The 19,970-nt window shown below is 43.5% G+C and overlaps 1 protein-coding gene across 1 annotated transcript in view; it reads left to right on the forward strand.

Moving 5' to 3' along the window:
* The window catches only part of ERICH6 (glutamate rich 6), a 133,639-nt gene that overhangs the window by 93,246 nt on the left and 20,423 nt on the right, over window positions 1-19,970 (forward strand). Inside the window, exons 10-12 of the mRNA XM_077488180.1 lie at window positions 3,000-3,151; window positions 5,695-5,780; window positions 11,446-11,601. Coding sequence (XP_077344306.1) covers window positions 3,000-3,151; window positions 5,695-5,780; window positions 11,446-11,601 — 394 coding nt within the window. The remainder of the gene's footprint in view (window positions 1-2,999; window positions 3,152-5,694; window positions 5,781-11,445; window positions 11,602-19,970) is intronic.

The raw sequence follows: 19,970 nt of genomic DNA on the forward strand, positions 1-19,970 counted from the left end.
GTGCTTGTAAAGTCACATTTATTAATTACTTTGATTCTTTCGGTTTTAGGTCCATGTTCAGTACAGTGTGTGTGTTTTCCTAAAATTATAATGCTAAATACCATCTTTGCAGAGCTCTGCTGTGCTGTCATGTATTTAGCATTATAATTTTAGGAAAACACACACACTGTACTGAACAGGGACCTAAAACGTTAGAGGATCAAAGTAATTAATACATGTTTCTTTATTTTACAAGAACTGGAGCAGCTGCAGAGAAAAAAAAGGGATGGGGATGTAAGATCGTCTCTCACACAGACTACAGAACTGACAGGGAAAGGAGGAGATACAGAAACACTGAGGAGATAGCTGGAAGATGGAGGCACGTAAACTGACCACGCTATTAGAGATCAGCAGCCATTATAAACGTGGTCAGTTTAAAGGGGGAGACAGGAACAGGCAGGATCAGCCAGGTATTGTACAACATAGAAAGGGACAATTGACATGGCAAAAGCACTGTGCTAAATCTAGTTTTTTTTATGGTTACAACCACTTTTAGGGTTACAACCACCACAAGCTTTCATAGCTAAGTACAAATACAGTACACAAATTCTACCACTGCTAGTTATACTAGTTAAAGTGGTTCTGCACCTAAAAAAAAAAATATTAAAAGCCAGCAGCTACTAATATTGCAGCTGCTGACTTTTAATAAAATCACACTTACCTGTCCCAGGGTCCAGCGATGTCGGCGGCAGATGACGAGCGATCGCTCATCTCGCTGCTGTCCCCGCCGCCATCCTCTGTCAGGGAATCGGGAAGTGAATCGTTGCGGCTTCACTGCCCGGTTCCCTACTGCGCATGCGCGAGTCGCGCTGCGCGTCTCTTCCGGTCCCCGCTATGTCCTGGGAACTGTGTGTTTCCCAGAACAAAAGGGGGGGCGGGGCGTCTGTGGGGGTCTGCGGCGGTCTGTCCCGGAAGTGGGTGCAGATACCTGGATTATCCAGGTAACTGCACCCCCCTCCCCCCTGAAAGGTGCCAATTGTGGCACCGGAGGGGGGGAGGGATCAGATTAGCGGAACTTCCCCTTTAGGGTGAAGAACCGCTTTAAACTAAAGAAAAAAAAATGTTAGCATTTCTAGTATTATTTTCAAATCTCGTGCTGTATGCCTCATACATTTAACCAATCAAAGCATAAATCTACTATTCTCACAAATTTGATATGGGATATGGAAGAGACAATTATTGAATTTGCACATACGTCGCCAATACCCTTCTGAAATTTCACAGTCTAGAGCAACTCTTGTACAGAGATCAAGCTTTTTAGGGCTACCGTAGGAATAATACTTAATAATAGCAATAACCAACAAATCTCATGCTGCGTACACATAATCGGAATTATGGTCGAAAAAAGGTCTGATGGTTTTCCCGATGGAATTCCGTTCAAGCTGTCTTGCATACACACGGTCACACCAAATTCCGACCGCCAAGAATATGGTGACGTACAACACGTACGACTAGAAAAAGGAAGTTCAATACCTAGTAGCCAATAGCTTTCATCTCGTAGTTGAATCTGAGCATGCATGAATTTTTGTGCGTTGGAATTGCATACACACAATCGGAATTTTTTTTTCCATCAGGATAATTGAGAACATGCTCTCAAATTTTTGCTGGCGAGGAATTCGGCCAGCTAAATTCTGATGGAGCATACACAAGGTCGCATTTTCCGATGAAGAGCTCTCATCGGTCTTTTGCTGGCCAAAATTCAGATCGTGTGTATGCGGCATTAGAGTCTCCTCTTTTAGAGAGAAGGAACAGGTAAACAGCACCTACTGTTTGATAAGTCAGATGTCTCCTGTCCTATTGCCCATGGAGAAACATCTGCCTGTCTATGATCTTAATCATATTATTCCCAAATTCCTGCACAGGCTTCAAATCCCAATTCTGGGCTGATATACTTATCAACCTCAGTAAAGCTGGTCATACACTGCTTGAAATTCCATCCATTCCTCCTGGCTCAGCCAAAACTCAAGCTGTGTATTGCTTTTCCCGAATTGCTTTGTTCAGCAACTTTTGGCGATGGAGCCTGTCAGAAAATTGTTGTCAGAACAGTGCCTGCATTCATTCAGATGCACACTGTTCAGGTATTCTAACAGCTGCACTGTAATGTCCTGTACATGCGGTCAGATTTTCTGACGGAAAATGTTTGATGGGAGCTTGTTGGAAATTCCGACCGTGTGTTGGCTCCATCGGACATTTTTCATTGCGATTTCTGAAACACAAAATTTGAGATTTGGACCTCAAATTTTCCAACAACAAAATCCGTTGTTGGAAATTCTGATAGTGTGTAAGTGTGTAGAGGAATTAGTTAGTGTAACTGGTTAGTGTAATTGGTTAGTGTAATTAGTTAGTGTAGAGGAATTAGCGTTAGTGTAGAGGAATCTGTTAGATTTCTTATGTTCAATCTAGGCAGTATAGTACTGATGGCGTGTATATTAGTAATTTATGGCACGTAATCATACTTAATAATTGCATTATATATTAAATAAGATAACTACACTATGGGGGATACTTATCAAGAAAGGTGCAGAAAAAGAAATTGCAGAATGAAGAGCAATGAGACAGATTTACTACGAGATTGATAACTATTGCTAACTATAGCACTCAACCAAAATAAAACATTTCTCTAACCACTTCTTATATGCATTTTTCTAAATAGAAAAGTGAGTCTATGTTAATGATATAGCTGGTATAAATGTTTCTATCACAGTTGCCTGTCCAGGATTATAGGAGCAGGGGTAGAAGCTACACACAAGACTATTAGTAACTCTTTTGGGAAATTAGAGTTCATTTTACTTGCACTGGATAGGTGCCTGCTTCTGTCTGCTTGACAAATCACCCCTCTCAGCTACAAGATTGTAAATTACTAATACCTGTTTTTTTTCAGAGAAAAGTCTGTGCAGTGGGCTATTCCATACACATTCTGACATTGTTTTTAATAGCCTTTTTTTTCGTTTTACTAACAGTTGGAAAGCCAATGAAAACCATTTCCTACCAGCTTTCTAATGCGCCTCCAGTCGGAGACAATTGGACCATTGTCCCTGAAGAAGCAGATGCCATGACAAGTACAGACTCAGCAGAGAATGAGCTTTCCCTCTGTGACTTTACAAGTGAAAAGGTAATCAATAGAAATTCAAGGAAAACAGTGGTGTTCTTTTTCCTTCAATTAAATGAAAGGAAATTAGCAGTTCCTCCCCCCTGAGAATCCCCATTGCTGGGATGGCATTCCTTGCTGAACAGCGGGCATCATGCTAACTTATAGGAAGAGTCATCAGCTATGTGCAAAAAAACATAGCGCTGTAGCATTAAAGCTGAACTCCATAAAAACAGTTAATTACACTAATGAAATACATATATGAGATCTGTATTATCTGACAAAACACTTGCATTTCTGTTCACCCAGTCCTGAGATTTACACAGTTCTGCCACACAGATGCTTACAATGGTCAGCTTTTATTTATTTATCTGAGTACCAGGGGCGAACTGACCATTCGGGCACTGCCCAAGGGCCCCATGCCACTAGGGGGCCCCATCAGGGTTGCCAGCCTCAATAAAACCAGGGACAGTATGTAAAAATCTGTGTGTTTTTTTTTTTTAAATCCCAAGATTATAGTTGCCCGCCTCTCCAGTACCTTTTCAGTGTGTATATGTGTATTCTGTGTGTGTATACTGTGTGGCCCCATAATCTATTGCCTGGGGGCCCCGTAATCTCCTATTGCCCGGGGGCCCCATGAGTTGTCAGTCCGCCCCTGCTGAGTACTGTACGTGATACTTTTTTTATTTGCACGAACATACAATTTTTCAGGACAAGCTTTCGGGGTATGTCCCCTACTTCAAGGTCCAAGCAGTACTGATTTACAAATTTTTAAGCAGAATGTAAAAAAATAAATAAATAAAAAACACACATCTCTGAGGAGAGAGAAAAGAGAGAAAGAAAAAAAAGAGAGAAAAAAAACAAACATTGGCAAGGTGCAATATATTATATTTTTTGTTTTGGGATTAATGCTGCTTTAAGTACACCCATGTGAAGGAGGTCTTCTAGTACAAATGCAGACCAAAATTTTTCAGTGCCATTTATTTAAATGCAACATTTGTAGATTACATACAACATTTTTAGACTGAAGAAAGTGAGATCTGAAAAATATCTTCTGTTTTTCTGTGTTTTTCATGAACCACATGCCAAGCAGCCACCGCAGATTTACTGCGGCAGAATGGCAAGGCTGGGTGAAACATTGTTATGTTACGTTCGCTTCGCCCTGTGACCACTAGGGCCTATGCTGCTCGCCCACGGAGCCGATGCGAGTGCTCGGCAGTTGTAGTCACCACCAGGCTCCTGTGATCGCCGGTGACACACCAAGAAACGGGATCTGTGTGTGTAAACACAGGTCTCTGAGGGGAGAAGAGACTGATCATCTGTTCATACAAAGTATGAACAGAGATCTGTCATCTCCCCTAGACAGTCCCAGCCCCCCTTCAGTTAGAACACAGAGAGGGAACACAATTAACCCCTTGATCGCCCCCTAGTGTTAACCCCTTCCCCGCTAGTGACATTTTTACAGTAAACAGTGCATTTTTATAGCACTGATCACTGTATAAATGCCAAAATGTATCAAAAGTGTTCGATGTGTCCACCATAATGTCACAGTCCCGATAAAAATTTCAGATCGCCGCCATTACTAGTAAAAAAAAAAATTTATAATAAAAATGCCATAAAACTATCCCCTATTTTGTAGACGCTATAACTTTTGCACAAACAATATATGATTATTTTTAGTTTATTTCACCAAAAATATGTAGAAGAATACATATCAGCCTAAACTAAGGAAAAAAATATTTTTCTTATATATTTTTGGGGGATATTTATTATAGCAAAAAGTTTTTTTTCAAAATTGTTGCTTTTTTTGTTTATAGTGTAAAAAATAAAAACCGCAGTGGTGATCAAATACCACCAAAAGAAAGCTCTATTTATGGGGAAAAACAATGTCAATTTTGTTTGGGTGCAATGTCGCAGGACCGCGCAGTTGTCAGTTAAATCGATGCAGTGTCAAATCACAAAAAAATGCTTTGGTCAGGAAGGGGGTAAAATCTTCCGGGGCTGAAGCGGTTAATCAAGTGGGGTGGCTTTTTTGTTCCTTTTAGCCCACTTCACCACAACCTGTCTGGTTGGTCCATAATATTTGGTAAAGAAAAAGTTAGACAGTTTTAGATTTGCTTTTATTGCTTTTAAATACCATTGAGTTCCGAGGCTTGAACAGCTTCCTGCTTTAAATTGCTTTAAAGGGCTTTAAATGGATTATACTAAAACAAAAAATTTATTCAAGAATCACAAGATAGCAGTTTAAATAATACCCCAATATTACATCTCAATATTGATGTTTTGAATGTGCTCTGCATCTTTATTTACCAGTCTATTCTACATTATAAAAAGTTAAACAGGAAGTTAAGGGACACCTCAAGGAGCGCAGTAACACACACACAAAAACAAAACAATGGAGGACAGGAAGAGATCCAGGAACTGTGGCCAGTATCTATGGTGACCCATCCACTAAATTAAAGTAAAATATCAATTTCTGGCCAATGCTCCTTTATTGTTACACTCCCTTATTTCTATCATTGTAATATATATGATGATGCCACATACAGATTTGTGCTTTATTTCAGATGATGCCAGAGAGATTTGTAGAAAAATATTACAGAACAGGAGGGAAATTCCTCACAATGTTTCCAGATGGGACTGCACAGATTTTGTATCCTTTGTATTCCAGTATATTATTACTGTATTACAGATGCCCTGTTTGTCTGTGTCAAGTTTTAATTGCTGTTTGTGTCACTTTTGGGGTTATTTACCGTCACATCCTGTCAGAACAGGAAGTTGTGGGAAATCTCTCCAGAGATTCTGTTCATCTGTTCAACAATCTGTCTAATTAAAGGGTCTGCCCCACCCAATCCTGATATTTGATTGTGCTGAATTACCCGGCAACTTCTTCTACCATTCAGGGGAACTGTATCAGGTGACCTGCTTTAGGCCATCTACCAATCAACTTCTGTTCAACTGCCCTGCCAATATGTTCTCGCTCAATCAGTGCCGCAGGCAATAGGCTGCAGTGCTGATCTGTGTATTCTGATGGGGGGGGGGGGGGGGAAGAGTCTCTCCACTCAGAATATGATACAGTGAGGAGGATTCCCTCATCCACACATCTACACTGGTTGAACGAAAAGAAACTGACCCATGTATGGCCAGCTATAATTGTCGTTTTTTTTTATTCATTATTTCTATTTTACATAGAAACATACTAGCCCTCATTTGAGCAAGGGGGCTAAATCTGGAATTATGGCAGGGAGGGCTTAACGTGGTATTAAAGCTTTGTTTTGTTTTTTGTAATCAACAAACATGTTATGCTTACCTGCTCTGTGCAGTAGTTTTGCACAGAGCAGCTCTGATCCTCTTCTTTTCAGGTCCCCTGTCGGTGCTCCTGGCTCCTCCCCCTCAATCAGTGCCCCCCAGAGAAAGCCGCTTGCCCTGGGGGCACCACTGCATGCTCGTTCCTGAGACACATAGAGCCATGGATCCCCCCCCTCATTGGCTCACTGGCTGTGACTGACAGCAGTGGGAGCCAATGAAGAGGGAAAGTCCCGGGACAGCCAAGGCTATTGTGAACATCGCTGGATTGGAAGGAGCTCAGCTAAGGATTGGTTGAGGGGGCTGCACACAGAAAGTTTTCTACCTTCATGTATATGTTGTACCCTCTAGTATGTGCTACTAGAAGTGAGAGTAGCTAAAAGCATATTATTGGCCAGGAATAAACCTGAGTCACTAAATTGAGTCAGGGTTACTAGAGGCCAGGGCTGGATGACTCACCCTGGCAGCTCTCTGGTGCCTCCCCCTAGTATCTGGAAGGTTGGAGAACCTTCTAGAACTAGAGGATGGAGGTTAGGAAGGGCTGCCTTGAATATTTATTGGCTTTCAGTCAATCACCAGTGGTGGGCTGGTAGGGAACTGGGATGCCCATAAATAGGCCTAAGCCATGCCAGCAAGGGGAGTCGGGTGGAAGATGGAGAAGCAGTGCTGAGGGAGCCTGTCGGTGGCCCTTGAGGGGTTTACCTTGGGCTGGGAGCTCAGGAAAGCTGACCTGACATGAAAGGATCCTGACACAGGAGGCAGTGGAAGGATTCATGTCAGAGAGGCAATGGGAAAGGGCAAACAGAGACAGTGAGTAAATCAGCACATAGAGCCAAGTCTTTGTGTGTGTGTGTGTGTGTGTGTGTGTGTGTGTGTGCCAGTTGGGCAGGACTGGGGCAGAAAGTTGGCCGGGAGGACTGGGAGGAAGATCAGTCAGGTGTGGCTGGTGGCAGCCAGGTGGTCTAGCATTTCTGCAAGCACGTGGAGCTGGGATCAGTAGCCATAGAAAACCAGAAGGAGAAATGTCATGCTGTTCACTCTAAATTGTGCTGTTTGTCATGGGACTGAGTGTTCCTGCCTGTAATGGGCCCTTGCTGAACTAGCAATAATCTGTTAGTTCCAAAAAAGAGTGAGCAGCAGGTGCTGTACAGTGGAAACCAAGTTTGTGTAGGTGGAAGGAAGAGGAGGACATTTGTAAATAGGGAGGAAGTTGTCCCTGGTTCTGTGTTTGAACATTTGCAAGTTGGGCATCCCATAATTCCCTACCCCATCCAAGTTATCATCCCTTATTAAAACAACAAAACCAAGCCAAAGACCGTTTTCTGTGTTGGAGTGAGTGAAGGGAAAAGCTATGAGACTGGCTTTGTAACAGTGGGGAACCCTTACTTCGACTCCTGGGGAGGGGTAGTGCTACACATAGAATGCTTGAAGGTAAAAAGCATTCAGCCTTTACAACCACTTTATTCTGTACAATATGTCAGTGGGTATTTCAGCCTACTGGCATTTTGTCAAAACTGAAATACCAGTTTTAGGTAGATTAACCCTTTAGCCTCCTTAGCAGTATTTTCGAGTGTGGCTCGGGGTGAATTTTCAGTACCAAATGCGGTAACCCTGAGCCACACTCGGGGTCGTATCTCAGGATCCAGGCAAAATTACTTACCTTGTCCCCAGGATCCTGCGATGTCTTACACATACAGTACACAAATCTTACAGATTACAGTACTGTATCAAATTATTTCACATCCCTTTTGTCCCAGTGGTTTCTCCAGTGCCCTACATGCAGTTTTATATTATAAATACTGTTCTTTCTGCCTGGAAACTGGAGATTGTCCATAACAATCAAAAACTGTCCCTTTACATAAAAAGCGGTTTTAGACCAGCTAGAAAACAGCGATAATTAGAATCACTTGCAGAATTGAGCGATAGTAATTTTGGGGAAATTTGTCATCAAACACTGAAAGTAATGACAGTGGCAATTCTGCAACTGAGCAAATTTCTGTGTTTTTGATTTGATTACATTATTGAATAATTTTTATTATTAGATTATTATTTGTTATAATTATGTAGCACTAACCCCCGAAGGAGCTGCTGATTTTATTGGGCTTACCGTTACCTTCTTCTCCTCGATTTTGTGTCTAGGGGTTCCCGTGGTAGATGGCCCAGTAACTTGACAGACTGACGACAGATCCGCATAAAGGGATTTTTATTTGCAAAAAAAAACCGTAGACAACGAACAGTCTCTTAAAACAGGATCAGAGGGTTAGTAAGGAAGTTCAGGTACTCTTATGCCGCGTACACACGATCAGACTATCCGGCGGACTCCGTCCGGTGGACCAGAGTCCGCCGGACAATCCACCCGTGTGTGGGCTCCGGCTGACTTTTTCTTTCCAAAAGTCCGGCGGACTTAGAAAGAAGTTTTGACTCAAAATTGTCCGCTGGACTCGGTAGTCCGGCGGACAATCCGGGCCGTCCGTGTACTAGTCCGCCGGACTTGCCCACACGGAGAAAAGCCACCACTACTAAAAGAGCTATAAGAAGATAGCAGAGGCCCAGCAAGAAGAACCCAAGAGGGGGACAAGACCCCCGAAGTCGGTAGAAGACCCCCAGACAGCGGTGGCGATGACGAAGAAGAAAGCCGGGCTCCTCCACTAGTAAAAGAGCTAGCAAAAGAGCAGAAGATAGCGGAGGAGTCCGGCGAGAAGACCCCCCCAAGACGGAAGACCACCAGAGCTGTCCAATAAATTATTTTAAAAACATATGTTGTGTTTATATCTTTACACTTTTCTTCACCAGGTGAATGGGTAGGGGTACATGGTACCCCAATACTCATTCACATAGGGTAAGGGGCCGGTATGCCCCCCGCCCGCAGACACTGACAACCAATGGCCAGGGTTGTCGGGAAGAGGCCCTTGTCCTCATCAACATGGGGACAAGGTGTTTTGGAGTGGGGGGGGCGCAGGGCCCCCCTTCCCCAAAGCACCCCCCATGTTGAGGGCACGCGGCCTGGAATGGCTCAGGAGGGAGGGGGCACTTGTCGCCCCCACCCCCTTTCCTGACCGGCCGGGCTGCGTGCTCGGATAAGGGTCTGATATGGACTTTGGGGGGGACCCCACGCCATTTTTTCGGTGTAGGGATTCCCCTTTAAGTCCATACCAGGTGACGGGACCAGTGAGGTGTCAATCTCGCCGATGGAGGTGGCGATATTGACCTCCTTTGCTAGTCCCGTCTACCTGGAGCCACGGACTTTACTCCGTGTGTGGGCAAGTCCGTTCATTTCAAAAGTCCGGCAGACTCCCGCCATAGTCTGGCGGTTTGTCCGCCGGAAAAGTCCGGTCGTGTGTGGGCAGGTCCGCTCGTTCGGAAAATCCGGCAGACCTCCGCTGTAAAGTCTGGCGGTTTGTCCGCCGGATAGTCCAAACGTGTGTAGGCGGCATAAGTGTCAAAGTCAATGATGAAGAACTTTCTTACTTTGACTAATTCCAGAGAATAGCCATTCACAACTGTATGTTCACTCAGGTTGGTAGTCCCTCTCTCACAAGGCCTAGCAGCCAACAAGGTGCTTTACTCAGGAACAAGTGTCTGCCACAGACGTTGTAGAACATACAGGAATACGTCTCTGCCACAGACGTAGAACATTCAGGAAACTAAAACTTGTGGAACACTCGTGCGATACCTGGATCTTTTAGCCAGCTTGGTGATACCCACGAGACTGGATTCACTTTGGTACTTCAGCCCCACCAGGCTCTTGCTAAGATGCCAACCCATACGTGGCCTTCTTCTGAAGAGTCCTCCCCTGGATAGCTACGAAGTTACTGGGCCTCTCCAACTACCGGAGATGGCACCGGACCACCTTGGAATCCTTCTTTAGTTTCCTTGCCTCGGGCTAGCCAGCCCAGAGACAACAAGTCGGGTGGATCTGCAACCCCAGACCATAGCCTTCCTGGGGGCTGGTCAGCAGAACCAGGACCATGGAGTCAGAACATACTTCTGGACCGGAACCCCGAAACACATGACATCCGTATCTTAAGTACCCCCTCCCAGAAAGCACAGCAAGAGTGACACTCCCACTGGGCAGGCTCTGAGAGAGAGTAACCTTAAAGCGCCCAACCAGACTGTGGTTCCATGCCTGCCAGAAGAGACAGTGCCCCTTGTGGCCAGGCTGAACATCCTATAGTCCAGTCAGACTGATGCCGAGGTCCAAATTTAGAACAATTGTACCCAAACCAAACTGCAGTTCAGGTGTAGCCTTAACTTTCAAAAACATAGCGTGTGCTCTTCAGGAGCCGGTGCTACAATTATTTATAGTTATTTATTATATTATAATTTATGAGTTTGTGTTTCAAACTTTATCATACCCGGGATGTCTACTAGACTCTTGTTTAGACAGATTTAAATGTGTTATTCCTAAAGCTATTTTCACACTGAGGCGCTTTACAGGCGCTACAGCACTAAAAATAGCGTCTGCATAGCGCCTGTAAAAAGCCTCTCCTGTCTCTCCAGGGTGAAAGCCTGAGTGCTTTCACACTGGAGTGGTGCGCTTGCAGGACTGTATAAACAGTCCTGCAAGCCGCATCTTTGCAGCGCTATAGGAGCGGTGTACACATCGCTCCTAAAGCGCCCCATTGCCCCCTCCTAAAGCGCCCCATTGGCGCTGCTGCCCCATTGAAAACAATAGGGCAGCGGTACCAAACCGCTGGCATAGTGCTGCTTCAGTGGCGCTTTGCCAGTGGTTTTAACCCTTTTTAAAACCGCCCTGCTAGCGGCCGAATAGTGCCGCTAAAACAATGGTAAAATGGCACTAAAGATAGCGCCGCTTTACTACCGACAGGCCTACAATATAAAACACCAAATTTCCATGCAGAACATTGTACCGCTTTGAGCATCAAAAATCTGAAATAATCATACCGCCAGGGAGGTTAAAGTCATTCAATAGGTATGACAGAGGCATATGTACTGTAGCAAAAAGTTTTGCACTTTGTATTTATTTGGTTATTTGTCTCAATGTTCCTCAGTTATCCATCTGGTAACATCGCCATTATAGTTGTTCCAAGTAATAAAAAGGAAGCTATCTGCATTGTTCAAGAGGATAAAGACCATAATGCTGAAATTCTGGCAATATTTGGCTCTTCTGGGAAAGCTACATGTTATCATCCTAATGGGATGGTATGGTATGTTTTTCAATGTTCTATTTCTTTTATTTTTAATGAGAGAAGAATGTATAAGAACAAAAAATATGTTGTAAATAGTCTATGCATAGGTAATATTTTTTATTACACATAAAAATGCTTTTGTTTCTTTTCTAACGCTTCAGCAGTTGATGATAATTGCTAGTATATGATAATGGTAGCTGCTGGAGGATTTTATTAGCAGAATTATAATGCTGCTGCTGGGAGACGCAGTATTGTAATGAATCTGGAGTGTCTATGATGTAAAGGCTGAAGAAGCTGCTATTGTCAACACTGACAATTTGATCATACCCAGGTCATGTCTTGCACATAGCACAGTACCATTTATTTCAATATCAGTGCCCCAGGATGCCCAAATCTTGTAAAATCCTAGCAATACCCTTGACACTCTTCTTCTTTTTTTTTTGTGGAGAAAAGCCAATCAAATTGGGGGATAAACACATTTCTTACAAATGTTCTCAGTTCAGTTGATACATTGAATAGTATATTAATTAGAACATTAAAGCATAGGGACAAGTGTTCTCAAACAACAGTTATATTATAAAAAACATCACTTTTATTTAACTTACTTTAAAAAAAAAAAATCACATAATGTGTAACTAAACTCTGGCAATCAACATTAACTATTTTTAATCCTTAGGGTGGCTTCACACTGCCCTTCTGCACTTTTGCTAAAGTACGTTTTTTTGTGCGGGTTGGCTGCGCTTTTCCGTACACTTCTTTGCTGTATCTATGGTGCGCTTTCTGAAACGACACCAGAACCGCGGGACTTCATAAAAGTCTATGAAAAAGGGCAGCTAACACATACAAATCCACTGGTTAGCTATGCTTTTCCCAAAGTGCAGCAGGACAGAAGCAGGGCAATGTGAAGCCACCTCTATTAGTGAAATAGATAGGATGGTGTATTATAGTTACATGGTATAACTTCTTTTTTACATTTCTTCAGTTGCTTCATGTTTTTGGGCCTAGACCAAATTGATGTCATATGTCCCAGGAGTCTGTGGGAGGGGAGGAGGGACTTTTTTAACTAAGCGCAATTTCCTACATGCATGCCTGAGCTAAGGACAGATGGATTACAGGAAGTAAATGCTACATAAATCATCTGCTTTTTTCCTTTTACATAGCTATAATTTAGCCATCATTTACAATAGGCATGGCTATGCTTGGGAATTCTACATTAATACTCTAGTCACATTGGGCTTGAATTGATGTAGCGTAAGCTAAACTGTTATTAAGCTTACCAGTCATTAGATGTGGTGGCTGCATTAGTTTTCTTTCTTTAGGATTTGTTTACTCTGTTTTCCCCTGGCACTGAAGGCTCTCTCTGGTACACAAAGCAGGGTGCACTAGTACCTCAAGCACATATTGGACCACTTCTAATCAGTGATAGATCCTTAACACCCCTTAATCCATGTATATGATTGCTTGGAAATGCTTTAGTTACAATCTTGCCACCACTGCTTGTGTTGCTTGACTTAGGCAGGGACAGCTGTATGGGAAAAAATAAATAAAAATAAATATGAAACTTATTTTAAAAAAAATGGAAATCTGTAAATATTGTTTAAAAATTAGTGATGGCAAATGGGAAAATTTTACTGTGGACCATGATCTAGATCAGTGATCTCCAAACTGTAGCCCGTGGGCTGGATGAGCCCTTTACTTGTCTTTACCTGGCCTTTGGGGCACCATGCCTTTCACTAAAACCAATGGTGGGGCTATATTGTTCAAACAGACACCAATGATGTGGCACCATTCTTCCCATAGACACCAATGATTGCAAACCATTTCTCCCAAAGATACCAATGATGGGGCACTATTCCCCCCACAGACATCAATGATGGGGAACCATTTCTCTCAAAGATACTAATGATGGGGCACCATTCCTCCTAAAGATACTAATGATGGGGCACCATTCCTCCTAAAGATACCAATGATGGGGCACTATTCCTCCCAAAGATACCAATGATGGGGCACCATTACTCCCACAGACACCAATATTGGAGCACCATTCCTCCCACAGACACCAATATTGGAGCACCATTCCTCCCACAGACACCAATGATGGAGCTCCATTCTACCCACAGACACCAATCATGGGGCACCATTCCTCACATAGACACCAATGATTGGGAACCATTCCTCCCAAAGATACCAATGAAGGGGCACCATTACTCCCACAAACACCAATGATGGGGCACCATTACTCCCACAGACACCAATGATGGGACACATTCCTCCCACAGACACCAATGATGGAGCTCCATTATTCCCACAGACATCAATCATGGGTCACCATTCCTCCCATAAACACCAATCATGGGGCACCATTCGTCCCAAAGATACCAATGATGGGGCACCATTCCTCCCACAGACACCAAAGATGGGACACATTTCTCCCACAGACACCAATGATGGAGCGTCATTCTTCCCACAGACATCAATCACGGGTCACTATTCCTCCCATAGACACCAATCATGGGGCACCATTCCTCCCAAAGATACCAATGATGGGGCACTATTCCTCCGACAGACACCGATGATGGAGCTCCATTCTTCCCACAGATACCGATGATAGGGCACCCTTCCTCCCAAAGATTACAATAATGGTACACCATTCCTCCTATAGACATCAACGATGGGGCACCATTCCTCCCATAGATACCAATGAGGGATTACCATTCCTTCCATAGACACCAACTATGGGACATCATTCCTCCCACAGACACCAATGATGGGGCTCCATTCTTTCCACAGATACCAATGATGGGGCATCATTCCTCCCACAGACACCAATGATGGGGAACCATTCCTCCCAAAGATACCAATGGTGGGGCACCATTCCTTCCACAGACACCAATGATGGGGCTCTATTCCTCCAACAGATACCAATGATGGGGAACCATTCCTCCCACAGACACCAATGATGGGGCACCATTCCTCCCACAGACACCAATGATGGGGCACCATTCCTCAAACAGACACCAATGGTGGAGCTCCATTCTTCCCACAGACACCAATCATGGGGCACCATTCCTCCCAAAGATACCAATGATGAAACACCATTCCTCCCACAGACACCAATGATGGGGCACCATTCCTCCCACAGACATCAATGATGGGGCTCCATTCTTCCCACATACACCAATTATGGAATGATAGAGCACCATTCCTCCCATAGATTCCAAGCATGAGGTATCATTTCTACCTTGCACACCAACAACAGGACACATTCTGTCCACTGATGCCAACAATAGGCCGCTATTCCATCCACTAAAAACAATGATGGGGCACTGTTTGCTCTCACAAACACCACAGTGTTTTCAAATCCCACTGGCCACAATCTGGCCCTCTAAAGCCTAAAAAGGCATAAACGTAAACTGCCCCTTTGATCAGAAATGTTGGAGACCCCTGATCTACATGAAAGGAACTTTTTGCTCCAGCTGGTCTAGAAGAAGTTGATGTGCCACCGCTGGGTATTTAGGATTTTTTTTTCTTCAGCTCCAGAAAAAAACCTGCAGGGAAAAGGTATGGATGTTTACACTGCATAGTATTTGCACATTTACACACAGTATTTGTGGCCATTATCTTTCATAGAATACACTCTAATTTCTATTTCATGGTAAAAATCTGTCTCTCCCTCTTATTTTGCAGCCAAACTAAGCTGCTTACATATTGTCCAGTCATTGAAAAGTATTTGTGGCTATTAACCCCTTCAGCCCCGGAAGAATTTACCCCCTTCCTGACCAGGCAATTTTTTGCAATACAGCACTGTGTCTCTTTAACTAACAATTGCGCGGTCATGCGACATTGTACCCAAACAAAATTCATGCCTTTTTTTCCCCATAAAGACAGCTTTTTCTGGTGGTATTTGATCACCTCTGTGCTTTTTATTTTTTGCACTATAAACAAAAAAAGAGCGACAATTTTGAAAAAAAAACACAATATTTTGTACTTTTTTCTATAATAAATATACCAAAAATGTAAAAAACAAATTTCTTTATCAGTTTAGGCCGATATGTATTCTTCTACATATTTTTGGGGAAAAAAATCACAATAAGCGTATATTGGTTTTAGCAAAAGTTATAGCATCTACAAAATAGGAGATAGATTAATGAGACTGTTTAACGGGACTGCAACATCTGGACACATCGGACACTTTTTTTTGACCAGTGACATTTATACAGCAATCAGAGCTAAAAATAGCCACTGATTACTGTATAGCTGTCACCAGCAGGAAAGGGGTTAACACTAGGGGCTGATCAAGGGGTTAAATGTGTTCCCTAGATGTGTTCTAACTGTGGGGGGAATGTTGCTGACTAGAGGAGGAGAGAGATCGTTGTTCCTACATAGTAGGAAAACACGATCTCTCTCCTCTCCCCTGACAGAACCGGATTTGTGTGTTTACACACACAGATCTCGGTTCTCGCTCTGTCACGACCAATCGCGGGTGCCCACCGGTCAATGCGGGGACACGCTGCAGGCACGCGCCCGCTACAGCATCTTAAAGAGCCAACGTACAGCTACGATGGCTCGCGCAGGGGAGCCATCCTGCCGCAGTATAACTGCGGTGGCTGGTCGGGAAGGGGTTAATACACAAAAAATTTTGTTCAAACATAAAACCTTCTTTGTCTCTTTCTGTTTGCTGCCTATTCAAGTGCCCAGGTACTGTCCTAAAATGGGCCAAATTCTACCAAACACATACCTGAAGACAATATTTTGAATATTATGGGAATAACTGGGGATACAGGGATGGCAGAGGGTTCAGGGAATGTTGGGTAGTGGGTTTTTTTGTGCAATTTGTTTTAACATTATTATTAAACTTTTAAAGGATTACTAAAGGGTAATCTTTTTAGTTTTTTTAAACAAACATGTCGGACCTAGAAATAAGACTGGCTTCAAATTTGTCCGCTGGACTTGGCTTTTAGCGGACAATCCATTCGTCTGTGTCCTAGTCCTATGGACTAAAACCTATGAACTGCCTTATTCTACGTCATCACGTTCTAATCCGTCTGACTTTTGGAGTGATCGTGTGTGGCCAAGTCCGTTCATTTGAAAGTCCGGCAGACCTCAAAGTCAAAGACTGCAAAGTCCGTTGGATTCTCCACTGGACCAAGTCCGTCAAAGTCCAGTCATGTGTACGTGGCATTACTCATTCTGGGCATCTAAATAAGGCAATTTGAAGGCCAAAACTGCTGGCAGGAAAATGTGGCAGAAAAAAAAAATACTAAAAGGCACATATTGCACGTTTGTTCAGAGGCGTACTAAGTAGGGGGCGGGGGGTGCGGGCCGCCCCGGGTGCCGCACACTTGGGGGGTGTCAGGCCGGCACCCCCCTCCGCGATTATAGGGGTGGCAGCGCTACGGGCATGGCCGCTGATCGCCCATCCAGGCACAGTGCGTGCGGTCACGGCCAGCCAGTCACAGTGCGTGCGTCCTCTGTAGTGCCGCCCCCCCCCCCCCCCCCCCGGCGCCGCGGAGTGATTCCTTCCTATCTCTCCGCATGTAGGAGCAGTAAGGCGGCGATTCACTCACTCAGCTACTCAGGCTCACTGCATCAGCAGCATTTGGCATCTCCTACACAGTGCACACAGTGAGTAAGTTGAGGGACTGCTATACTAAACACATGATCCAGAAATGTTCTTTACACTGTAAAATGGCTGTAAAGTACAGGCTAATTTTTAATTATTTAATCAGCCATTTCCATATGCTCAAACTGTTTGTCCCTAAAGACCAATACTGGCAATGGCTGCTCAGTATTCACAGTAGGGAGAATTTTATGAGAAAAGTGTCTTTGGAGGGACAGTCCCTCCAAAGACACTTTTCTCATAAAATTCTCCCTGCTGTGAATACTGAGCAGCCATTGCCAGTCTAGTCTTAAAGTCAAATTGCACTAGGCTGGCTCGAATGAAAATATAAATCACGCACAATGCATTGCTAAAAATATGTTTTATTGCAAGAGGTATACATATAACGTACACGTATAAGTGCCATCTGTCATCAGTGCCCCGTATTAGTGGCATCTGTCATCAGTGCCATATCAGTGTCACGTGTCATCAGTGCCCTGTATTAGTGCCATCTGTCATCAGTGTCATCAGTGCCACATATTAGTGCCATTTGTCATCAGTGCCACGTATCAGTGTCACGTGCCATCTGTTATCAGTGCCACGTGTCATCAGTGCCACGTATCAGTGTCACGTGCCATCTGTTATCAGTGCCACGTGTCATCAGTGCCACGTATCAGTGTCACGTGCCATCTGTTATCAGTGCCATGTGTCATCAATGCCACGTATCAGTGCCATCTGTCATCAGTGTCACGTGTCATCGGTACCACATATTAGTGGCATCTGTCATCAGTGCCACGTATTAGTGACATCTGTCATCAGTGCCATATCAGTGTCACGTGTCATCAGTGCCCCATATTAGTGCCATCTGTCATCAGTGCCATATCAGTGTCACTTGTCATCAGTGCCACGTATCAGTGCCATTTGTCATCAATGCCACCTGTCAGTGTCACGTGCCATCTGTTATCAGTGTCACGTGCCATCTGTTATCAGTGTCACGTGTCATCAATGCCACCTATCAGTGCCATCTGTCATCAGTGTCACGTGTCATCAGTGCCACGTATTAGTACCATCTGTCATCGGTGCCACGTATTAGTGCCACGTGTCATCAATGCCAAGTATAAGTGCCATCTGTCATCAGTGCCCCGTATTAGTGGCATCTGTCATCAGTGTCATGTGTCATCAGTGCCACGTATCAGTGCCACATCGTTGTCACGTGTCATTGTCCTGGTGCTCCAGGGCTTTCAAAAGTGTAATAGTTAGTCAACAATTTAGATGTGTAATTTATGCTCCTAGAACACGTGACAGTGCTCCCTGCATGTTGGGCCTCTCTATGTGGCCAGGCTGTGAAAAAGTCCCACACATGTGGTATTGTAATTCTCAGGAGGTGTAGCAGAATTTATTTTGGGGTGTCATTTGTAGTATACACATGCCATGTGAGAGGAATGACCAATTACAATGACAATTTTGTGGGGAAAAAATCTTTATCCGGCTCTTGGGACACTATTCCTCTCACTGACGCCAACAATGAGTCACCATTCCTTCCTTTGACACCAACAATAGGGCATGATTCCTCCCATTGACAAATTTGTGCAATAAATATTCTCGAGAAAATGAAAAAAAATTGTGGGTGTTTTTTCATTTAAAAGTTGGGGGGGTGCCAGGTGTAGGATCCGCCCCGGGTGCCAAACGCTCTAGGTACGCCCCTGCGTGTGTTTATGCACATCTACAGTAGTTTGAGTATGAATGCATTCTATTGTCCAGAATTATAATTTATTCTAGCCATTGGAATTCATTAAAGTTTAAATGCTATACTCGTTTATGCACGCTTAGGCCTATTTGCAAGGTTTTTTTTCTGCCAAAATACTCCTCTACAGAATGTGCCTTTTGATGGGGTTTTTTTCTGCCTGTAAACTCTCCTCTTTTAATACGCCTTGACACATAGGCTTACATAGAGGTGCTTTTGCAGACTTGAAAAATGTTCATCTCCTTCATAAGCGATGTTTTTTTAAGCAAGGCGTGAATGAGGGCTTAACCTCTTGCTGACTGTGCTATAGCCAAATGACTGCTACAGTGTGGCCGAACATTTCCGAGAGGGTGCCTATTGACATCTACCCAAAACCCTGCCCCACCATGCGACTGAGTTAAAGGGCCAATCCCATTTACCATGTCATCAGCTGTGTCCAATCACAGCTCTTCACATGTAAACAAATGCCGGTTGTCAGCATTTCCTTTCCGCGGCACTGTCACTGTTTGAGGAAAGGAAAGGAAAGCTGATAACCAGCTTTCCTGTGACAGGGCACATTTACACTCATAATCAGGGCACATACATCAGAGAACCCAAATGAATATCCTAGGTAGATTCATCCTTACCTAATCCATATATGTAATCCACCTATATGTGAGGGGGTGCAGCTATAATCGAGCAGTGGTATGATATATCCATGTGTATCATAGTTCCCGCTGTATCTTTATCACTGCTTATGTTTAATTTCACATTAATATTTGTTTTCTAAATGTGTACAATTATTGTTCAGAAATATTTTTCACATACACATTATATATTTCTTACTAAGTTGCTGCATTGTGTTGTTTTTAGAAAATATTGCATAATTAACTCAGCTGGATTTTTTAAATGATGCAAAATTAAAAAAATAGTTGTTTAAGATCATTTTCTACCAAGAAAGTCCCTATATATTGGTAAATTCTTTTCAGACAAAACCAGCGCTTATGTAATCTATTAGCAAAGTCTTAATGTTTGCAGATGTACACAGGTTCTTAAAACAATATA

The sequence above is a fragment of the Lithobates pipiens genome, unplaced genomic scaffold (assembly GCF_037356315.1).
Source record: "Lithobates pipiens isolate NorthernLeopardFrog02 unplaced genomic scaffold, aLitPip1_a1.2 Scaffold_18, whole genome shotgun sequence".
In the NCBI taxonomy this organism is placed as follows: Eukaryota; Metazoa; Chordata; class Amphibia; order Anura; family Ranidae; genus Lithobates; species Lithobates pipiens.